The sequence below is a fragment of the Diceros bicornis genome, chromosome 38 (assembly GCF_020826845.1).
Source record: "Diceros bicornis minor isolate mBicDic1 chromosome 38, mDicBic1.mat.cur, whole genome shotgun sequence".
Taxonomy (NCBI): domain Eukaryota; kingdom Metazoa; phylum Chordata; class Mammalia; order Perissodactyla; family Rhinocerotidae; genus Diceros; species Diceros bicornis.
In genome coordinates, this window is record NC_080777.1 from 20,025,427 (window position 1) to 20,046,364 (window position 20,938).

At 34.2% G+C, this 20,938-nt stretch overlaps 1 protein-coding gene across 1 annotated transcript in view; it reads right to left on the minus strand.

Annotated features, from left to right (window-relative positions):
- The window catches only part of BRINP3 (BMP/retinoic acid inducible neural specific 3), a 387,516-nt gene that overhangs the window by 157,739 nt on the left and 208,839 nt on the right, over window positions 1-20,938 (minus strand). The window contains exon 4 of the mRNA XM_058533704.1: window positions 19,707-19,897. Within this exon, the coding sequence (XP_058389687.1) occupies window positions 19,707-19,897 (191 nt within the window). The remainder of the gene's footprint in view (window positions 1-19,706; window positions 19,898-20,938) is intronic.

Sequence of the window (20,938 nt, forward strand, 5' to 3'; positions counted from 1 at the left end):
ACACCACTCATTGGCGGCCATGCTGAGACAGCAACCTATGTACAACATAGAGGAAGACTGGCACAGATGTTAGCGCAGGGCTAATCTTTTTCAAGCACAAAGAAAAAAAGAGGAAGATTGGCAACAGATGTTGGCTCAGGGTGAATCTTCCTCACCAAATAAATAAATACATAAATGAGTAAAGGTAACATTTATATAGCACTTAATATGTGCTAGACACTGTCCTAAGCACCTTAAACATATTAACCCTCTCAATCTTCATGACTGCCATATAACATAAGTGCTATTATTACCTTCCTTTTACAAATAGTTAAATAGAAAAATAGAAAAAATTATTTGTAAGTATTTGTAAAATATTTAGAAAAAATATTAGTAAGAAACTATTTTAGAAACAGTTCAACAGAAAAAATAGTTAACTTGATCAGATCATGCAATCAGTAGGTAGCAAACTGAGACACCAACCCAGGGGCATGTGATTCCAGAATCAGAGCTCTTCACTGCCCTGTTCTCCTGGTTCTTTCTGACGTGATGTGACATGCTGAAACAGGGGGTACGTACAAATACGTAGAGAAAAGGGAAATAAGAGACTATTTCTCTCTCAAGTATTTAACTTTATCCCCAGGGATGCAAGAGAAGAAACTGAGAAAAACATGAAATGTCTAACAATGGCTGTTTATCATCTGTTGACAGGCAGATGAACCAATTTCAAAACAACACGGAAGAGCTAGAATGTCAAACTCTTTTTCTTTCATTTAACTTAATACGATATTTAATAGGATCCCTTTTTAAAAACAATTGTGGAGGCAGTAAAAAAGATCAGTGGTTGCCAGTGGTTGTGAAGGGAGGATGGGAGGGATGAATAAGTGGGGCACAGAGAATTTTCAGGGCAGTAAAAATACTCTCTATGATATTATAATGATGGAGACATGTCATTATACACTTGTCCAAACCAATAGAACGTAAAATACCATGAGTGAACCATAATGAAAACTATGGACTTTGGGTGACAATGGTGTGTCAATGTAGGTTCATCAGTTACAATAAATGCACCACTCTGGTGGGGGATGTTGATAATGGGGGAGGCTATGCAAGTATGAAGGCAGGGGATATAAGGGAAATCTCTGTACTTTCTCCTCGATTTTATTATAAACCTAAAACTGCTCAAAAAAAATGCTTAATTAAAAAAAAAACAAGCAAAAAAATCCAGATAGCTCATAAACCATGCACGTACAGTCCAATCCCAACTAACAGTTTCTTACTTTGCCTCCCAGAGCTGTTATCTAATATAAGTAAACCAATCCAGTTTTTCTTTGTACTCAGACACTGATAATTAATCAAAAGATAATTTTGAAAGAATCAAATTCCTATTCACTCAATACGTGAGAGAACACAACTCTTCCTACAGACGGATTGTCAGATATACTATAAAAGGGAATCAACAGTTAGTCAATCTGTACATAGTTTAGGAAGACACTTTGCATTTGTAAGCACCTTTATTACTGGCAGCTGGTATTTCACAAATTCAACAAAATGCATTCAACAAATATGTCTTGAGTGTCACCATGCACAATACTGCATGCATTCCATGCTCAGCGCTGCAGGCATTTCAAAGACGAGGAGATCCTGCCAAAGCTTTACATGTTAGTTACACTGATGGGATTTTCTAGTTTAGCTGCGTTGTGTTCTTAATGCTTTGGAGAATGGGAAGTGGAATACACAGAATTATCATAAAAGAAAAGAGCAACTGTGCATTCTTATTAAGAATAAGCTATTTCCATAAGAAGGTTTTGAATTTTCTTTCTGCTTATTAGAACTGTTTCTCTGCTACTCAGAGGCAGAAGAAATAGGATGTTGAATGATAAAAGCCTACTGGGAATTCCTATGAAAGTTTTCAAAGCTGTTTCAGCATCCACGTTATAGTTGCAACCGCTTACCTAATTTTAGCAATCTGAAACTCTGGGACTGCTGCAGTTTCTGATTGCTACAACATCATCAATTCTGCTCATGCTGAGTTAGGTTCATTTAATTTCAATTAGCATTTGTTGAGCTCCTATCTTGTACTGAGCTCTGGGTGGAGAGATCAGAAGATAAATAAGCTACTTCTTGGAATGTAAGTGCTCAATAACTATATGTTAAATAATTATAGCTAACACTTTAGAGCACTTTCACATGCTAGGCATTGTTCTAAGAGCTTTCCAAATATTAACTCATTTGATCCTTGCAACAGATTTATATGATCTCCATTCTAGAGATGATGAACCTAAGGCAAGGAGAAAAGAAGTGTTTTAATTTGTCCAGATGTCATGACTAATAATAAGCAGAGCTGGAATTTATACTCAGATATTCTGGCTCTAGAATTAATAATGTTAAGTATTCAAATAAAAGAGTGAGTGAGTAACTTAATGAATATAAGTTTTTTAAATGAATAAATGAAAGATACTGAATAGAAAGACCTTTGAGACATAAATAAAATGTAATCACTTTATGATAGTATGGGAGGAAAGTCTAGTAAGAAAGAAAAATATGAGCAGTGAAAATGTTCTGTAAATCTAAGAATTCACTAATGGAAATCTCGGTGAGTCATGAAAGAAAGAAACAGACAAACCAACAAAAAAATTCCTGATCAGATTTTGTGCATACTTTCCAAGACCAATATTGCTTCTGAAGAGACCTGTAACCACACACATTTAAGTCTTGAATTGGGGGTTGCTAAAATCAGAAAAGTTTCTGATGGTTCATTAGCTAAATTCTTCCACATATTATGATCCTCATTCACTCCACTATCCCATTCTGACTTCATAAAATTTTAACCTTTATGCTTGGCATTTACTCTTATATGACTATTACAAACAGAGCATACAATTCTGTTAAATTAAAATTGGGTAATAACTTCAAAAACATCCTACTTTTTTTCTGATTTTTCTCAAATTATGAATGAAATTGAAAGTTCAATTAACATATAGTGCAAATTGTCATTTTCACATTACTGCCTAACAAAAGGCATTTTCTATATTCACAATGGGAACGCTTTGTACAGGCATCAATACATTTTTTTTTGTTCTTTCTTTCCTTCTCTTCTTTCTTTCCTAAAGATTGCTTTACTGTTGTTGCTCAAAAAGTTTCTAGACTTTGCCCTAGTATCTAAACCTAAAAAAGTATTTTTTTTTTCCTAGCATTTGGCTGAATGTCTTTATGACTGCAAAGATTTTAAGATTATTGGAAATATTTGATACTCTGAAGATAATGGTTTTCCTAGGCCAATCAGCAATGATTCTTTTTGATCTTCATAGACTCCCTCTGAGCAGAATATCTCTTTGTGTGGAATCCAAGAACCATAATTATGAAGGGGATAAATGCTATCAAAGTTCTTTCCTCTGTAGCTGACCTACATATCTGGCATATTTGTTTTGTACCTGGTTTTTAGCAAATCTGTTTCATAGGAAATTGTGTGAACATCATGGATTTAGAAAGCAGCATTCTGCAGTGGAGACTATTTTTTAAGTTATCTAGCAATTTTCTGAAAATCTATTTTTCCCTCAATCTATGTCTTAAATCCCCTCACTTTTATACTACTGGAAGTTCGAATTAGGTATCATATGTTGAGGTGTGATCTTGGGATGGTAAGGGAAGATCTTGAGAGAGTCTGTTTTTATATAGTATTAAATAAAGACCTAAATATATATATTTTTATGTTCTTATAGCAATTATTCAATAATTTTATATTGGTTATTAACTATTAAATTGATTATTTTTTAAGATGTTTAGATTACTGGGGAACAGTACCCAGAGTTGCTACATATATTATCTAAAATGTCCGATTGCCAACAAAAATTTATAAGGTATGCAAAGAAATAAGACAGTATGACTCATACACTGGAAAAGAAGCAGGAACACAAATTGCTTCTGAGGGCAACAGCATGTTGGATTTAACAGAAAAAGATTTCAAAACAGCCATTATAAATATCTTCACAGAACTAAAAGAAAGCAGGTAAAGAAAAGACTTTCTTTACTAAAGAAGTAAAGAAAAGACAATGTCAACTATATCAGGAAAGAGGTAGAAATTTTAAAAACAGTCAAATAGAAATTCTGGAGTTGAAAAGTACAATAACCGAAATCTTTAAAAATCTGCAGAGGGGCTCAACAGCAGATTTGAATCAGAAGAAGTAAGAAATAGTAAACTTGAGGATAGATCAATAGAGATTATGCAAAGTGGAGAATACAGAGAAAAAAGAATAATTAATTAAATAAATAAAAACAGAGCCACAGAGAAATGTGGGACATTCTCAGTGTATCAACATGTGCATACAGGGGATACCAGAGGGAGAGGAGAGGAGAGAAAGGAGAAGAAAAATGTATTTGAAGAAATAATGTCAATAAGTTCTCAAATTTATTGAAAAAACAATAACCTACAACTCCAGGAAGCTCACCAAAATCTAAGATAAACACAAAGAGATCCATGAGCTGACACATCATAATAAAAACGCTGACAGTAAAAGACAAGGAGAAATCTATAGTTGTAAATGCCTATATTAAGAGAGAAAACACTGAAAAAAAGAAGAACAAACTAAACCTAAAGCAAGCAGAAGGAAGGAAATAATAAAGATTGGAGTTAAGATTAATGAAATGGAGAACAAAAAAATCAATGGAGAATCAATGGAATCCAAAGCTGGTCCTTTGAAAAAAATCAACAAAATCAAAATTGACAAACATTTAGTTAGGTTGACCAAGATAAAAAGAGAGAAGAATCAAATAACTAGAATCAGGAATACACAAAGAGACATTGCTATTGATCTTACAGGAATAAAACGATTTTAAAGTAACACTACGAAAAATTGTGCACCAACAAATTAGATAATTTAGAGGAAATGGAAACATTCTTAGAAAAACACAAACTACCAAAACTGACTTAAGAAGAAATAGACAATCTGAATAGATCTATAACAAATGAAGACATTGAAGTAATCTAAAACTACCCACAAAGTAAAGCCCAGGCCCAAATGGCTTCACCACTAAATAGTAGCAAACATTTAAAAAATAAATAATGCCAATTCTTCACAAACTCTTCCACAAAATAAAAGAGGAAAGAACACGTCCCAACTCCTTTCATAAGGTTGGAATTACTCTGATACCAAAATCAAAGACATCACAAGAAAACTACAGACCAATAACTCCTATCAATATGGGTATAAAAATCCTTGGCAAAATACTAGCAATCCAAATCCATCAATATATAGAAAGAAATAAACACCACGACTAAGTGGGATTTATTCCAAGAATGCAAGGTTGGTTCAAACCTGAAAATCAATTAATGAAATATATCATGTCAGAATTAAAAAAATAAAAAGCACATGCTATCGCAATACACACAGAAAACACATTTGACAAAATCAACACCCTTTCATCATAAAAACACTCATCAAGCTATGACTTGAAAGGAACTCCTCCACGTGTAAAAGAGCACCTATGAAAAACCCACAATTAACATCATCCTTAATGATGAAAGAAAGGGTGCTTTCTTCCTTATGTCAGGAACAATACCAGCATATTTATTCTCACCACCTCTATCCGTTGCTATAGGAGAGGTTCTAGCTAGGGCAATTAGGCAAGAAAAAGACATAAAAGGCATATCAATTGGACAGGAAGAAGTAAAATTATTTCTATTTGCAGCTGACATGATCTTATATATAAAAAATTCCATAGAATCCACTAAAAAAATGAAATAAACAAATTCAGCAATGTTTCAGGATACAAAATCCATTTAAAACTCCACTGTATCTCAGTTAAGATTTCAGAGCTCTCTTAATAAATACTGCAAGTTAATACACACACACACAGACACACACACACACACACAACAATATAGTGTTAGGGCAGGAGACAGAGCATGGAGGAAGCTCAAATATGTGCATCCTCTAGTTGGTTTTAGACCTATCTAGTTTTTCTGCTGATGTCTGTCAGAATGACCAGTCTAAGCAAGACTGGTGGGCAGCCATCACGGGCTTAGTGAAACAGGAGAACCCTTTACTGGTGGTATCACTTGACATTTGCTCCTTCTATGCTCCTTTGGAAACTGCAAGGTTAATTGATATGTGGGAGGGAACAGAGTTCAAGAGTTTATTGACTTAAAGCATTGCTCATGAGAGTCTTTGTTCCAGATCATTGTCTCTAATAAACCAGCTCAGAGTTGTCGTAGAAAGACCTGACTCCTGACACAGTACTATTGACTTTTGCTTCCAATCTCTAAATAAAGGTTAAATGACAAACAAAAATTTGCATTAATTTAGTGATCTAATACTGGTAGCTCTATTGAAACAAAACAAAACAAAATCGAAACAGCCTTGTTTTCATTGTTGAAGGCAGGGCGATTGTGATCAGCAGTTATTATGCTTTTAAAAATGTCATCTAATTGATTTTCATGGGGGAGATAATGTATTAGGCAATAAAATAGACTTATTTAGATAACAATATAATAAGAATGACGGGTGGTCACAATATATAGAGGGTTACTTTGAAAATCTTGAGGCACTGGTCATATTCAATCTAAGGAAAAGGTCTTGGATGTTATTAGAGTAGAAATAGTATTTTACTTTGCCTAATGTTTCCTTGACAAGAAATTTTGCTAGGGGAACTCTGATGCCCCCTCTTAGCCAACTCCTTCGCACATTCACTATCTTCCATCAAAGATAAAAGAACACCTGATTAGTGATATTGAAGGATGAGATTATGTATGCTGAACTCTGCTCCTACTGAAATACCACTTGGATAGATCCATCACAGAAGGTATCATCTTGTCTATTTTTTCATAGGTTGTACTTATGGGAGCAGGCTCAGTCCCGAGAAAGAATGTTAGTCATTTAAGTTTAATTGGGGAGAACTGTTTTGAAGCCTGTTGTGACCACACTTTTACATAATGCCTTGAAATAGGGCTTATATTTTAACTTCGTTCTTGGTGATTTCTACAAGTAGTTCTTAATTGGTAAAGTCTCTGAGGGGGAAAAAAAGATGTATAATATTGGAGCCCATACATTTCAACAGGAAGTAATGCCAGAAATGTAATGCAGTATAAAATAAAAATCTGAAGTGTCTTAATATCTCCAGGAAGTCTCTACAATCTTACATGAGAAAAGAAGCTAAAATAATTCAATATAGTGTTTTGAACAAATGTATATAGTTATCATGGGATAGAGAGAAATAGGAATGAAACAGCAGAGGCTAAAAGCAAGGACTTCCAATTCTGTTTAGGACGTAGAATATCACAAGAGACCATCATTCTCACCCTAACAATGAAAGTAAGTTAGATTAACTCAAATTCAAGGATTTGTTTAATTATAAGAGAACAGTGGATGCTGTAAATGAACTAAAATCCAGAAAATGATTAGCTCTTTCTAGGAGGAAAGGGACACAAGGCTGCTTTCATCCCTGAAGGGAGGGGGGAGGATAAATCTACCATTGATCAGGCAAAGGGAAACTGGAAAGAATGTTTAATGGGTGTATTTGTGCTGATATGATGGATTAAAATACCAGGAAGCCCCAAAGTGAGTATACAGCCATATAGTGAATTGCTGCCATGACCCTTCGCTGAGTACACAGGGGTAGTACATGGGAGGCTAGGTGCAAAGCAACAGAGCTGAGAGCAATACTCTCTGAAGCACGTGAGCTTTCCCCAAGTACAAGGCTGTGGCAACCCAAAGGTTCAGCCACGGAACAGTACTGAGAGAAACTCTCCAAGCTACTGTCAGCTTTCATCAAGTACAGGGCACAAAATGGGAAGAAGAGCCGGGAAAGACACCTCTGAGACATTGAAGGCTTTCACCAAGTACCAGGCGTTGACCTTCCAAATTCAAGGGACAAGGCAGCAAGGAGGAAAGTGATCACCCAATGGGTAAAAAGCCATGACAAGACTGGAAAGCAAAGACAATTCTACAGGATCTCAAGAGATTGGTAGCCAAACCTTAAAGCAGAAAGAGATTTCCATGATTCAGAAAGCTGGAGGTTGGGTTCTAAAGAATGTGGTGATGTGAATCTCACTCACGGCCAGATCCTACGCCCTTCGAAAAGAAAAGTACTGATGCTGCCTTCAAACTATTTTAAACCAGAAGTCAATAAATCGAGTTCAATTTTCAAAAAAGCACAGGTCTACTAAAATTTCACATTAGATTGACTCAGCCACACACAACAGAAGCCTAAAAGAGGAAGGAGTATGTTTATTTTCAGAGGAAATATTATTTACTTCAGTGACTTCTGTTTTTTTTGGCTTTGTTTTGGGGATTTTTTTTATGCACAATGTTTGGCAACAACAATAATATGTGAAAGGGCAAGAAAATGTGAACCCAATGAGCAAGACAGGAAATAGTCAATGGAAGCAGACTCAGATGTGAATAAGAGGTTGAAATCTCCAGACAGGAATTTTAATATAATGATAATGACTGTGTTAATTAAAATATCTAGTAGAAAAGTTAGACGGTATACATAAACAAATAGGAAATTTCAGAAAAGAGAAACTATAAAAAATTTTAAAAATATAAACAGTAGAAATGAAAAATATTATGTCATAAGTGAAGAATTTCTTTGATTATCTTTACATCAGACTGGACAAATAAGGAAAAAAAATGAATGAACTAAAGACAAGTCATTAGAAATTAATCAAACTGAAAAGCATATAGAAAAAGAATGGCAATATGAAACAGATAGTACAAGATTTTAAGGACAATATCAAAGAGACTGGCATCAGAGCCCCAGAAAAGTTCCACAAATATACATAGAAAGAAAACCACACCAAGGCATATTGCAGTCAATCTTCTGAAAGTCCAAAATAAAGAGACAATCTTAAAATCAGGCAGGGAAAGTGAAGCATTACATTAAAGAGAAAAATTACAATAACGATGGTGAACCACTCATCATAAAAAAATGGAGATCAGAAGACAATAGCATGATAGAGAAAGAGACGAAGAGAGAGGACAGACCGATGGATGGGTATATACATATATGGATGGGTACACACATTTATTTTGTGTGTGTGTATTTAAAGTAGAGTAATGAAAATATTAAAATGATTAATCACTAATTTTAATTTAAGTAATTTTTGTAGTTTTCAGTACACAGGGCTTTTGTCAAATTTATCACTATTCAATATTTTAAATATTAAATACTTAGTGATAAATGGTATCAACTTTAATTTCAACTTCTGATTATCTATTGCTAGTATATAGAAATACATCTGGTTTCATAAATTAATCTTATATCCTGCAAGTGATAAACTCCCTTTTTATTTTTTGTACCTTTTAAAAAGATTCCATTGGAAGCTGGCCCCACGGCCTAGTGGTTAAGTTTGGCATGCTCCATTTTGGCAGCCTGGGTTCGGTTCCCGGGTGTGGACCTATGCCACTCGTTGGCAGCCATGCTGTGGTGGCAACCCACATACAAAATAGAGGAAGATCGGCATAGATGGTAGCTCAGGGCTAATCGTCCTCAAGCAAAAGGAGGAAGATTGACAATAGATATTAGCTCAGGGTGACTCTTCCTCAACAAAAATATTCCATTGGATTTTCTACAGACACTCATGTCTTCTGTGAATAAAGGGAGTTCTACTTCTTTCCTTCAAATCTGAACGCTTGATTTCTTTGATTGCTTGATTGCACCAGCTAGAACGTATAGTACAATGTTTACTACTAGAATGTTTCGTACCGTTCTACTACAATAAAAGTACTGATAGCAGAAATCCTTGTCTTGTTCCTGAAATTAAGGATAAAGCATTTACTATTTCACCGCTGAGTATATTAGCTATAGGTTTTACAAATACACTCTTTATCAAGTTGAGGAAGTTTCTTTCTCCTTCTGGTTTGCTAAAAGTTTTTTTTTTATTAGACACATATTCAGATTTTTTCACAGAGAATTTTCTGCATCTCTTGAGAAGATTTTGTCTATCTATCTACCTATCTATCTATCTATCTATCTATCTATCTATCAAGCTATCTATCATCTATATCTCTATTTACTTTGTTGATATAATAAATTACATTGGTTGATGTTTTAATGTCACTCAGCTTGAATTTCTGGGATAAATCCCAAGTAGTCATGATGTGTAATCCTTTTGATATACAGTTGGGTTCAAATTGCTTACAATTTGTTAAGAATATTTGCATCTATATTAACGAGAGATATTGGTAGTTTTATTTCTATTCCATTTTTGTCTGGTTTTGATATCAGAGTAATGCTGGATTTAAGGAATGATGTGGTTATTTTTCAACTCTCTTGAATGTTCTAAAGAGTTTGTGTAGATTCTTATTATTTGTACCTTGAAATGTTTGTTAGAATTCAATAGTAGAGCCATCTTGGCCAGGAGTTTTCTTTGCAGGAAACATTTTTTTGAACATTAATTTGGCTAAAGATTCACCCTTAGCTAACATATGTGGGCAATCTTCCTCTATTTTGTATGTGGGATGCCTCCACAGCATGGCTGATGAGTGGAGTAGGTCCACACCCAGGATCCAAACGTGCAAACCCGGGCCGCAGAAGCGGAGTGCACGGAATTTTAACCACTCAGCCATGGGCCAGCCCCTCAGGTTATTTATTCTTGAGTGAGCTTTGGAAATTTGTGTCTTTCAAGGAATGTGTTCACTAGTTTCCAAATTTATAGTCACAAAGTTGTTCATAATATAGCTTTATCAGCATTTAGATATCTGTGTAATTTATAGTGATGTTGCCTCTCTCATTCCTGATATTGGTAATTTTTCTATTGGCTATTCTGTTTCCTGATAATTCTGGCTAAATATTTATCAGTTTTACTGATACACGAAAAGAATCCACAAAAACAAATCAGCTTTTGGTTTCATTTTTTTCCTCTATTGTTTTTCTGTTTTCTATTTTTTTGATGTCCATTTTGATTTTTTTTATTTCTTCTGATTACTTTGGGTTTAATTGCTCATCTTTAGCTCTAGTTTTTTAAGGAGCAATCTTTAGTTATTGTTTTATCACTTTTTTCCTAATGAAAACATTGTTTGCTGCAAATTTTCCCCTAGTACTGCTTTACCAATATGTGACAGATTTTGATATGTTGTATTTTCATTATTTCATTCAGTTCAAAATAATTTATCATACCCTTTTTGATGAGTCATGGGTTATTTAGAAGTGTGTTATTTAGTATTTAAATATGTGAGGATTTTCCAGATACCGATCCATGATTAATACATACTTTGCAAGGCTTGAATGATAGTGTGGCTTCAATCTACTATACCCTTGCTGATTTTCTGTCTGCTCGTTCTGTCAAAGAATGAGAGAAGGCTGTTAAAAATCTCCAACCAGAATTATGGATTTCTCTACTACTTTTTTCCCTCCTATAATTTTTTGTTTCATGTTATTTTGAAGTTCTGCTACTGGGGACATAAATGTTTAGGATTATTATTTCCTGTGGATTAACTGACTATTTTATCATTATGAAATGACTGTCCCTGGTAATATTCTTTTCTGAAACATATTTTTTATATTGAAATAGCCACTCTAGAAGTACAGTAGCACAGCATATCTACTCCTATTCTTTTACTTTCAACTTATTTTTTAAAGTTCAAGTGATTTTCTTGAGGCAAGATCTATAGATCTTGCTATAAATCTAACTATAAGCAATATATAGTTAGATCTTGCTTTTTTAAGTGCAATGTGACAATGTGCCTTTTAGACTATTTATAGTTAATGTGATTATTGATATGGTTAGATTTAAGTCTATCTACTTGATATTTGTTTTCTATTTTCCTATCTGTTCTTTCTTACCTTTTTCTTATTTTCCTGACTTCTTTTGGATTAATTTTTAAAATATTTCTATTCTATCGCCTTTTTTGTCATATCAACTACCTCTTTATTTTGTTATTTTAGTGGTTGCTTTAAGATTCATAGCATACATCTTTATCTTATCCATCTACCTTCAAATGACATTGTACCATTTCATCGATGATACAAGAGCTTTTCAAGTATATCCTTCCATTTCTCTTCTTCTGAGATTTATGCTGTTTTGGCATACTGTTTCTTTCTACATATGCTATAACCCTCACAATACATTGATTGTGGTTTTGTTTAAAGAATTGAATCTCTTTAAAGAGACTTAAATAATAATAGTAAAAGAAATAATTACCCGTGTTGGTACCTTTTCTACTTTTCATTGCTTTGTGTAGATCTGTATTTCTAAGTGGCATCATTTTCCTTCTTGCCTGCAAGACTTCTTATATTATTTCTTTAGTTCAGGTCTGCTGGTGAGATTCTTGCAGGTTTTATACATTTGCAAATAATATGTTTTCCTTTGTTTTTGAGACATTTTTGCTAGAAAATGAACTTTAGGCTGACGGAATTTCTTAATACTTAAAAAATCTCACCTCCATTATTTTCTCACTAGCATTGTTTCCAAGAAATCTGCTGTCATCTTTAGCTCTGTTCCTCTGCACCTAATGTGTCTCTTTTTTTCCCTCCCTGACCCCCATACCTCATTAACTTATGTCTAAGCACTTACAGACTTACTTAGTCTTATAACTGATTAGAGATGCTGTTTATCCATCCAGGTAGTTCTGTGATAACTAATGAAAATTAAGATATTCTCTTTAATATAGTTTTTAAGCAGTTCAGTTATGAAATGTCTTGGTGTAATTTTGTTGACATTTCTCATGTCAGGCATTCGTTGAGTTTCTTGGATCTGTGGGTTTTAAATTCTCATCAATTTCAGAAATGGTTTGGCCATTACCTCTTCAAATATTTTTTATTTTGTCTGTGGCAGACATATTCTAAGGTGGCCCCATGACCCCTTCCTCATGGTATGCACATTCTTTTGTAATCCTCTCCCACTGAGTGTAGGTGGGACCTATAAGTTGTTTCTAACCAGAGAGTATGTCAAAAGTGATTGAATGTATGTGGTTATGTGATTTCATGTCCATAATTACATTATATAAGATTGTAATGTCTTGTAATGACTCTTTTCCTTGCTGAACTTGAAGAAACAAATTAATGTGTTGTGAGCTGCCATATGGAGCAGGTCACTTGGCAAAGAATTGAAGGTCACCTTCCACCAACAGCCAACGAGAAACTGGTACTGTTGCACTGGCAAGGAATTGAATGCTACCAACAACCATGTAAGCTTGGAAATGGATCCTTCTTAAGTTAAGAGTCAAGTGAAAATCTAGCTCTTGGGAATACCTTGGTTGGAGAAACTAGCTAGGCCATGCCTGGACTGCTGATCCCCCTCAAAAAACCCAAATCATGATAATGTTTTACTTTAAGCCTCTAAATTCATGACCATATTGTTACAGGGAAATAGTTATCTAATACATCTCTCCCTACCTGTGTCCTGCTTTGGGGACTCTAATTACACATATTTACGGCTGCATAAAGTTGTCCCATAGCTCACTGTTCATTGTTTTTTGCACTCTTCTTTTTCTCTGTGTTTCATTTTAGATAACTTCTTATCTATGTCTCAATTTCACTGATCTTTTCCTGTGCCATGTTGTAGGGCTTGAATCTTATCTAGTATATTTTTTATGTCAAACATTATAGTCTTCATCTCAGTAAGTTTGATTTGGTCCTTTTTTATACTTTCATGTCTCTACTTATATTTTAGAAAATATGGAAAACAGTTATAATAACCATTTTAGTCTGCTAATTCTAATGTCTGTGTTCATTCTGTGTCAGTTTTAATTGGCTGAATGTTCTCCTCCTTATGGTTTAACTTTTCTAGCTCACTCAGTGCCTGGTAATATTGACTGTTTACCATTGTGTCTCTTACTTTGTGGGATGTTGGACGTATTTTTTTGTATTCTTGTAAATATTCTTCAGCTTTGTCTGAGATGCAGTTCTTGGAAACAGTTTGATTCTTTTTGGTCTTGCTTTTATAATTTGTTAGGTGGGTCCAGAGAACTCAATCTAGGGCTAATTATTCTACACAACTGAGGCATGACCTTTGTAAGTATTCTATCCATGAATTATTAGCGTTTCCATTCTGGCTTATGGGAACACTTGTCTGGGCCCTGTGTGAGTGCCAGATACTGTTCTCTACTTCTATCATATGGTTTCTTCCCTGATGCTAGGTAATTTCCTTATATATATGCACTGAACAGGATTCTGTTAAACACTCATGGGCAACTCTCTGTAGTTCTCTGGGGTTCTCTCTCCACATAGCTTTCTCCTCTTTGGTATTCCATCCAACAAACTAGAAACACCTAAGTCTCATTAAACTCTGAGCTCTCTCCTCAACTAAACTCTGAGCTCTCTTCTCAAATTTTCGAAAATGCGTATGCCACATCAGGTGATGTGGGAATCTTCTGGTCTCTGTCTGGATTTTCTCTCCCTGTACCACATCCTGGAAACCCTTTCAAGACAGTAACCTGGAGCAATCATAGTGCTTACCTTGGTTATTTCCCATCTCTCAACCATCATTGTCCTTCACTGCCTATTATTCAGTGAAAACCATTGTTTTTATATTTTTTATCTTTTTTTTTGTCAGGTGGGAAGATGAATCCAGTCCGTTACTCCATCTTGGTTAGAAGCAGATGTCTGTCTATTTAGAGATTTTAAATTTTATTTAATATTATTTACTTTGCTTGGTTTTATTTTTTGCAGGCTTTTTCGCTTCAAATATTCTTTGTAAAGCAAAAAGATAATAATTTACTCAGTACTCAGTTATGCCACAGAAAATATAATTATATACAATTTATCTCAAGAAACATAAATGCAAGACGCATTTTGATTGAAGATAGAATGACAATTGAGATCTGAGGGAGCAGAAAACAAAAAAATATGATGGGCTCAAAGAATATATGTTCTGACACAGGAAACAACACCTTACACCAGGAACAGAGCTGGGAAAAGGAGAGTAGAATGAAACAGATGCTGAAAAATATCACAAATTGATGTTTTTAATTTTTTCCTGATTTGTATAGTTAAGATTTAATCTAAATAGTAAAGTTTAACTTTATTTTACTAATTTGCCATTTGGTAGCCACTATATATAAGCTATTTTGATTAAAAACAAAACAAAAATAAAAATATTTTGCTTTTGCCCTCCAGCAAATTAGGACTGTTTGTTAAAAGTAGAGAAGGCACAGCACAAGGAAATAAATATCTATAACACAAACTAAAAAATTATTAACAAGATTATGAAAGTTCAGAATATTAAAAAATATGATTCTTAATTATTCTGAAAACTTTTGTTTTTATGAATTTAATCATGATGCTAAATGATGCTAAATGTTCATACATTAATTGCTCTGGAATGATAAATTATTCCTTTATGCTAAAAAAAATTGGGGGCAGGTAAATATGTATACATAAAAAAAGTTCAGGTGAATTTTTGGTCAGTTTGACTAAAATTGTCCAACTTATTAAATGTACTGAGTTAAAATGTACAACTTGTACTAAGTAATTAGACATTTAAATTTGTGCATGAGTAAAAAAATATTCTTTCAAAACCCTAAGACAGTTGGCTGTTTAAAAGAGAATCCTTCCTGAAAATGGAAATAATATATGAAATCAAACCTCTAATTATTATGAATGGTTTACACGTAAATTTTCTTATCTTGGGTCTTCTTTTAAAGTAAGTTTTTTTAACATATAGAAAAAAAATAATTGTGAGGCTTTACGGATTTTATTCTCAAACAGCAAGTAATTTACATATAAAAAATGTTTCTTAGAAAATTTTTATCAGGTCTAATTTTATAAATAGCTTTTAATTTTTTTTTCTTTTTTTGCTGAGGAAGATTCACTCTGAGCTAATATCTGTTGCCAATCTTTCCTCTCTCTCTTTTTTTTTTATTTTATGTAAGCTTCTGCTACAGCATGGCCACTGACAGACAAGTGGGGTCTGCACCCGGGAACCAAACCCAGGCTGCCAACATGGAGCACGCCGAACTTAACCACTAGGCCACCGGGGCTGGCCCTTAAATTTTTAATGTAACGTGTTTTTATAATTTCATAAATGTAGATCTAAAGTTGTGAAGCCTCTTCTCCCCATCACCTGCAATACTCTTAAATGCAGCCCTATAACATTATAGATTTTTTAGCTGGACTATTGACCTTTAAGTTAATTTTAATGTATTTTTTGTACTTTTTCCTAAATTTGTTGGGAAAAAAATTCTAAACGTTATAATTTTAAAAATCTATCTGATATTTTTTTCTATATTAGAAAAACGCCAGAAATACAATAAATACATCAGGATTCATTTTAGGAAAATAATAATAACTTAGCTCTTCAATTTTTTAACAGCATTCAATAAAAAAATTTAATTTTACTCACTGCCTGTAATTTGATTTTAAAACAAGGTGTTAAGGAAATTTTCAAAAATGCATATGCAACATCAGGTGATAGATTAAATTCTCCCTACAATGTGTAATATATTTTGATTTTCTCATCATTGTCAATCACACAATATTAAAGTTTATTAGACTATTTCAAAATAAACCTAAAGAATATATTAGTGTGATCTTTTAGATAACTAGAGTCAATTGAATTGAATCTTCTGAAAATAATGGCCAATTCTAGACATTATACTTGACATGTTATTGCACTAAAAATATTATTGAGAAATAATATTTGATCTAAATACCATTAATTGGAATAGCATAGCAGTTCATTAAGCTACATGGGCATTTGAGCAGTTCTTTTTTTTTATTTACAGATGTGTTAATGAACTGCAGTCTACATTTACATTCATAATTATAAGAGATAAAAACAACAAATTGTTCTCTTCCATTTTCTAGAAACTGGCTCACAATTAACACTACTTGTCCAACTCTTTTGTGTTTCTGCAAGAATTAGCATAATAAAAAGCACGCATGATTTTACAGATTTAATTATATTTTTGCTGTTATCTGATAATGATATTATTGGACTTTATTTTTTAACAAGACTCTGCCTCCTAAATTTTGTATATCAATGGACAACTTCATACAAAATATGTTCAAGAAATTAAATGCCTGCTGCATGGCACTTAAAACGCAAGGTATATTACCTAATCAAAGAAATTGTGGCTCTTGCCACCCTCAGTGTGGTTCTTTAAAATATAAAAGCAACGCATTGAACATTTAAGGATTTAGTAAAGGAGTTAAGCTCTTGATCTCAAATATACTATAAAAGCACTTTGCATTGAATTATTTATTCAAGCATAAACGATTTCACAAGTTGAATGCCCTTGATTCTGCCTACACACCTCCACCCCCACCCCCTCAGTCCATCTTACCCTGTTAACTTACGTCTAAGCAATTATTATCTTATAATCGAAGAGAGACACCTTTCATCTGTGTAGGGACACGTTTGATAATGAAATAAAAGGATATACATTTGATAACGAAAATAAAGGATACTCCCCCAGAAAATGCACAGGCACGTAAAAGCGTGCATGTAATGCAAGGAGCCTGCAGACCTGCTCAAGTGCACGTGGACACCACACACTCAGCACAGAACATTTCCCTGGAGCTTTCACACTAATCCGGGCTGCAGCCGACCCTGGACTACAGAATCACCAGCCACTTAAAATTACAACCGCCTCAGAAGAGAGCTCCATTCAGTCCTAAATGAAATCCTGAAGGTCTGATTGCCCTCCCCTCCTCTCCATTCCTCACTCCCTCACTCTTGCACACCCTACGTACTTCTGTGACTATATTCTTAGCCACGTTGTTGCCAGTGGTGCATACCTCATTTCCTTTCCTCAGTTACAGCACAATTTTTACAATCCATCACTGTATCATTCCCATACTGCTCTCTGTTGTCTCTCCCTAATCTAAAGCCCCACTTTTCCTTTCCATCCCCAGCCACTCTGTGCACTCTACACTCTACACTTTAAAACACTCCCATTATGTGTTCAGGAACGCCTTTCCATGGTTCATGGATCATGAGCATTTCCTGGAACCTCTCAAGGTGAGGTTGTTCACTCTCCCACATTCCAGGTTACTCTTTCCTCTTCCCCAGAGCTGTTCTTAGACTGCTCACTTACAAAGGCCACTTCTTTGGGGCTCATTTCTACCGCACAGCTAGATGATAAGCTTCACGAAGCTGTGTATCATTCTCAGTTGTACCACCAGGGTCTAAGAACAATGCCTGTATACAAAAGTCTGCAGCATTAAAACATGCGCCTTTTGTGATACATACTTCTCTTGTGGGAGAAGAGAGTGGGTACAAATATCCATTAAGTTTTCACATGAACTGTGAATGAATATTTCTTACTTACTATGAGTACGAAAGTATAATTCTACTTAGCACTGAGCAAAAAAATCAATAGCCATATGATAAACACACTTACAGCAATGATGTTTTCTATTAGAAAATACACTTTAAGTTGCTGTTTATATCATTGAAATTGATTTCTGAAAAAGTCTATTTCTCCTCAGCAACCTCAAGCTAAATATCTCTAACATTATCCCACCTTACAATATTTTTAAATTAACTAAAACATCTGTACTCATGCTGGCTACATTTTTATCTATACAGCATAAATACTATTTATACACTTGATTGCTCAATATAACTCAAGGCCTACAGTCAGAGGTAGACTAACTATAATTGTGTGATTTACATCTACAGAATCTTTTTCCCAATGCCATCTGTTAGCAATATTGAAGATGGGTAGTATTGTCTGTGTAAACCTAAAGCTAAAGATATTTCTATATCACTTTTACTCTCTCTTGTACATCTTGCACAAAAGACATATATTAGGGTAATTTTTCCTAGCATTCCCAAAATATTGAAGTACTAACTTGTCAATTAAGAGACCAAAAAAATACACATGGTAATTTTAATCTTATAAAGCAATAAAATAGTATATTTTTTGACTGCTTTTTACAATAACTATAAAATGTTACAGTTGAAACACAGAGAAATGTTGTCTGTATTTTATTTTGCTCTGTTTAACTTAGTCCAGATCACACTATCACACTGTGTCAACTCTTTGGTCTGTTGGTTTTGCAATGGCCGTTGGCCAAAAACAATACATGTTGACCCAAACTGCCACAAAAATATGTCACAAAATCTATTGTTTTGGAAACCACAGCCTCTCTCTCTATATCTCACCGTCTCTCTCTTGTTTTTTTTCTTTCCTTTGAAAATTAAACGTGCCTTATTCCCTCTTTCTCTCAGTTTTGGTAAAGTCAACCTCAGCACAGTCAGAGGCAAAGGATTTTAGTGAACACATGGAGTTTATCCACTAATTCTAGGTTATAGTGTACTTTGACTTCTAGAAACTTATAACCAAATACTTGGACTTCTTAACTGTATCTTAAAAACATTGGGGGGAAACATTCCTTAAACCAGAACTTCTTAACGATTTTTGCGTCATTGACTACTTTGAGCCTATGAAGCCTCTTCTCAGGATAATGTTTTTAAATGCATACAATAAAATATAAAGATTTACCAAAAAAGTCAATGTTATTAAAACTTTGTTAAAAGTTTTACCCACGTACACTTTGTGAGGGAGTCTGTGTATCCCAGGATAAACCTACACGATTCAAGTGTATTTCAATTAGCACTTGGACATGAAAATTCTCGACCTAATTATCAAGTTAAAAAATTACATCAAAATACATACAATTTTACCTTAAATATACTACAAAACTCAAAACAAAAGGAAACATTAGAATATTTTTTAGAACATGATGGTTTAAATCAGTGAGACATGCAAATATATGGAAATAGATTTTAGAGACAGGAAACATGGTATGGCAGAATATTGGAGTCGGCTCGTTCATACCTTGATGGCAGTGGATGCGATTTGAATGTGGTGAAGCCTCCGAAGGGTGCTGTCCCTGTCGATGAAATAGGAAGCGGCCAGCTGATGGAGCGTCTCCAGGCTGACGGAAGAGCTATTGGTGCTGGAATCACTTCCTTCCGCTCGTTTGCTCAGCTTTCGCTTGTCCACAAAAATTGTGAGCGACTCCTCTCCTGCGTTAATAATATTTCACGTTATTCCATTTTCCACTTAAAATCAATTTTTCAATTATCTGCAGGTGAGGAAGCCTCGATTACAGACACAATGAAACGAAAGAGTGCTAAACAACAAAAGGGCAAGGAGTTTTACTTTTCTGTTGTAAACGTTTCCCACGTGCCCAGAAACGTACCCAGGATATTGAGAGCTGTAAATACGTATTTAGTAAGCGTTGAATAGCTAGCTGTTGTGGAACAATTTCTCTAGATTTTATTGACTTTCTCATATATTTTAGCTTACATAACACTCAGGTGGCCCAAAAGCAAATTGAGATAAGAAAATATGTAAATGTACTTACGTGGGGTGCGTAATATAAAATTGTACTTGCTCAGAAATGTTTACCACAGATCAGCCTGGCAAATGGAAACATGACCAAGCATATTACTGAACATTAGCAGGTTAATTTTACCTTTAAAATGCAGATAAAACATATATATGTGTGTATAGTTATGTGAATATACATGTATTAAATTCAGAGGTTTCCTACAGATAGTACTATGTTAAAATATTGTGTGTTAATAAGCTCTATGGAAATCACTTAGTTTTAGATACTGACCATGGATTCTCAAAGGTGAAATTTAAAGTATGTTATAATTAAGTTGCAGTTTTCAATGTTCAAACGATGACCAAAAAATCAATGTCATTTAAGTTTAACATTAAGAACTTGCCGTCCTCAGACATCCGTATTCTTGGATATTCATCTAGCACATAATTGTCAGACTTGGTGCTTGTTCTCCTCTCAGGAACCCATCTGTTCGAGTGGCATTATGCCCACTTACAAATTGACAAGCCAGTTTTATAAAATACCAAATAAGATTTTCAAGTAGATGAATAGTTTGCATTTCTTCCCCAAATTAAAATAATACCAGTTTTACAATGACGGAGCCCAGCTGACTATCCAATCCTAAGTAACAGCTCATACTTCTCTGCAAGAGATCAGGTCAATTGATATCAGAAATGTGATGTCAACAATGTTATTTCTGAAAGGTCATATTCTC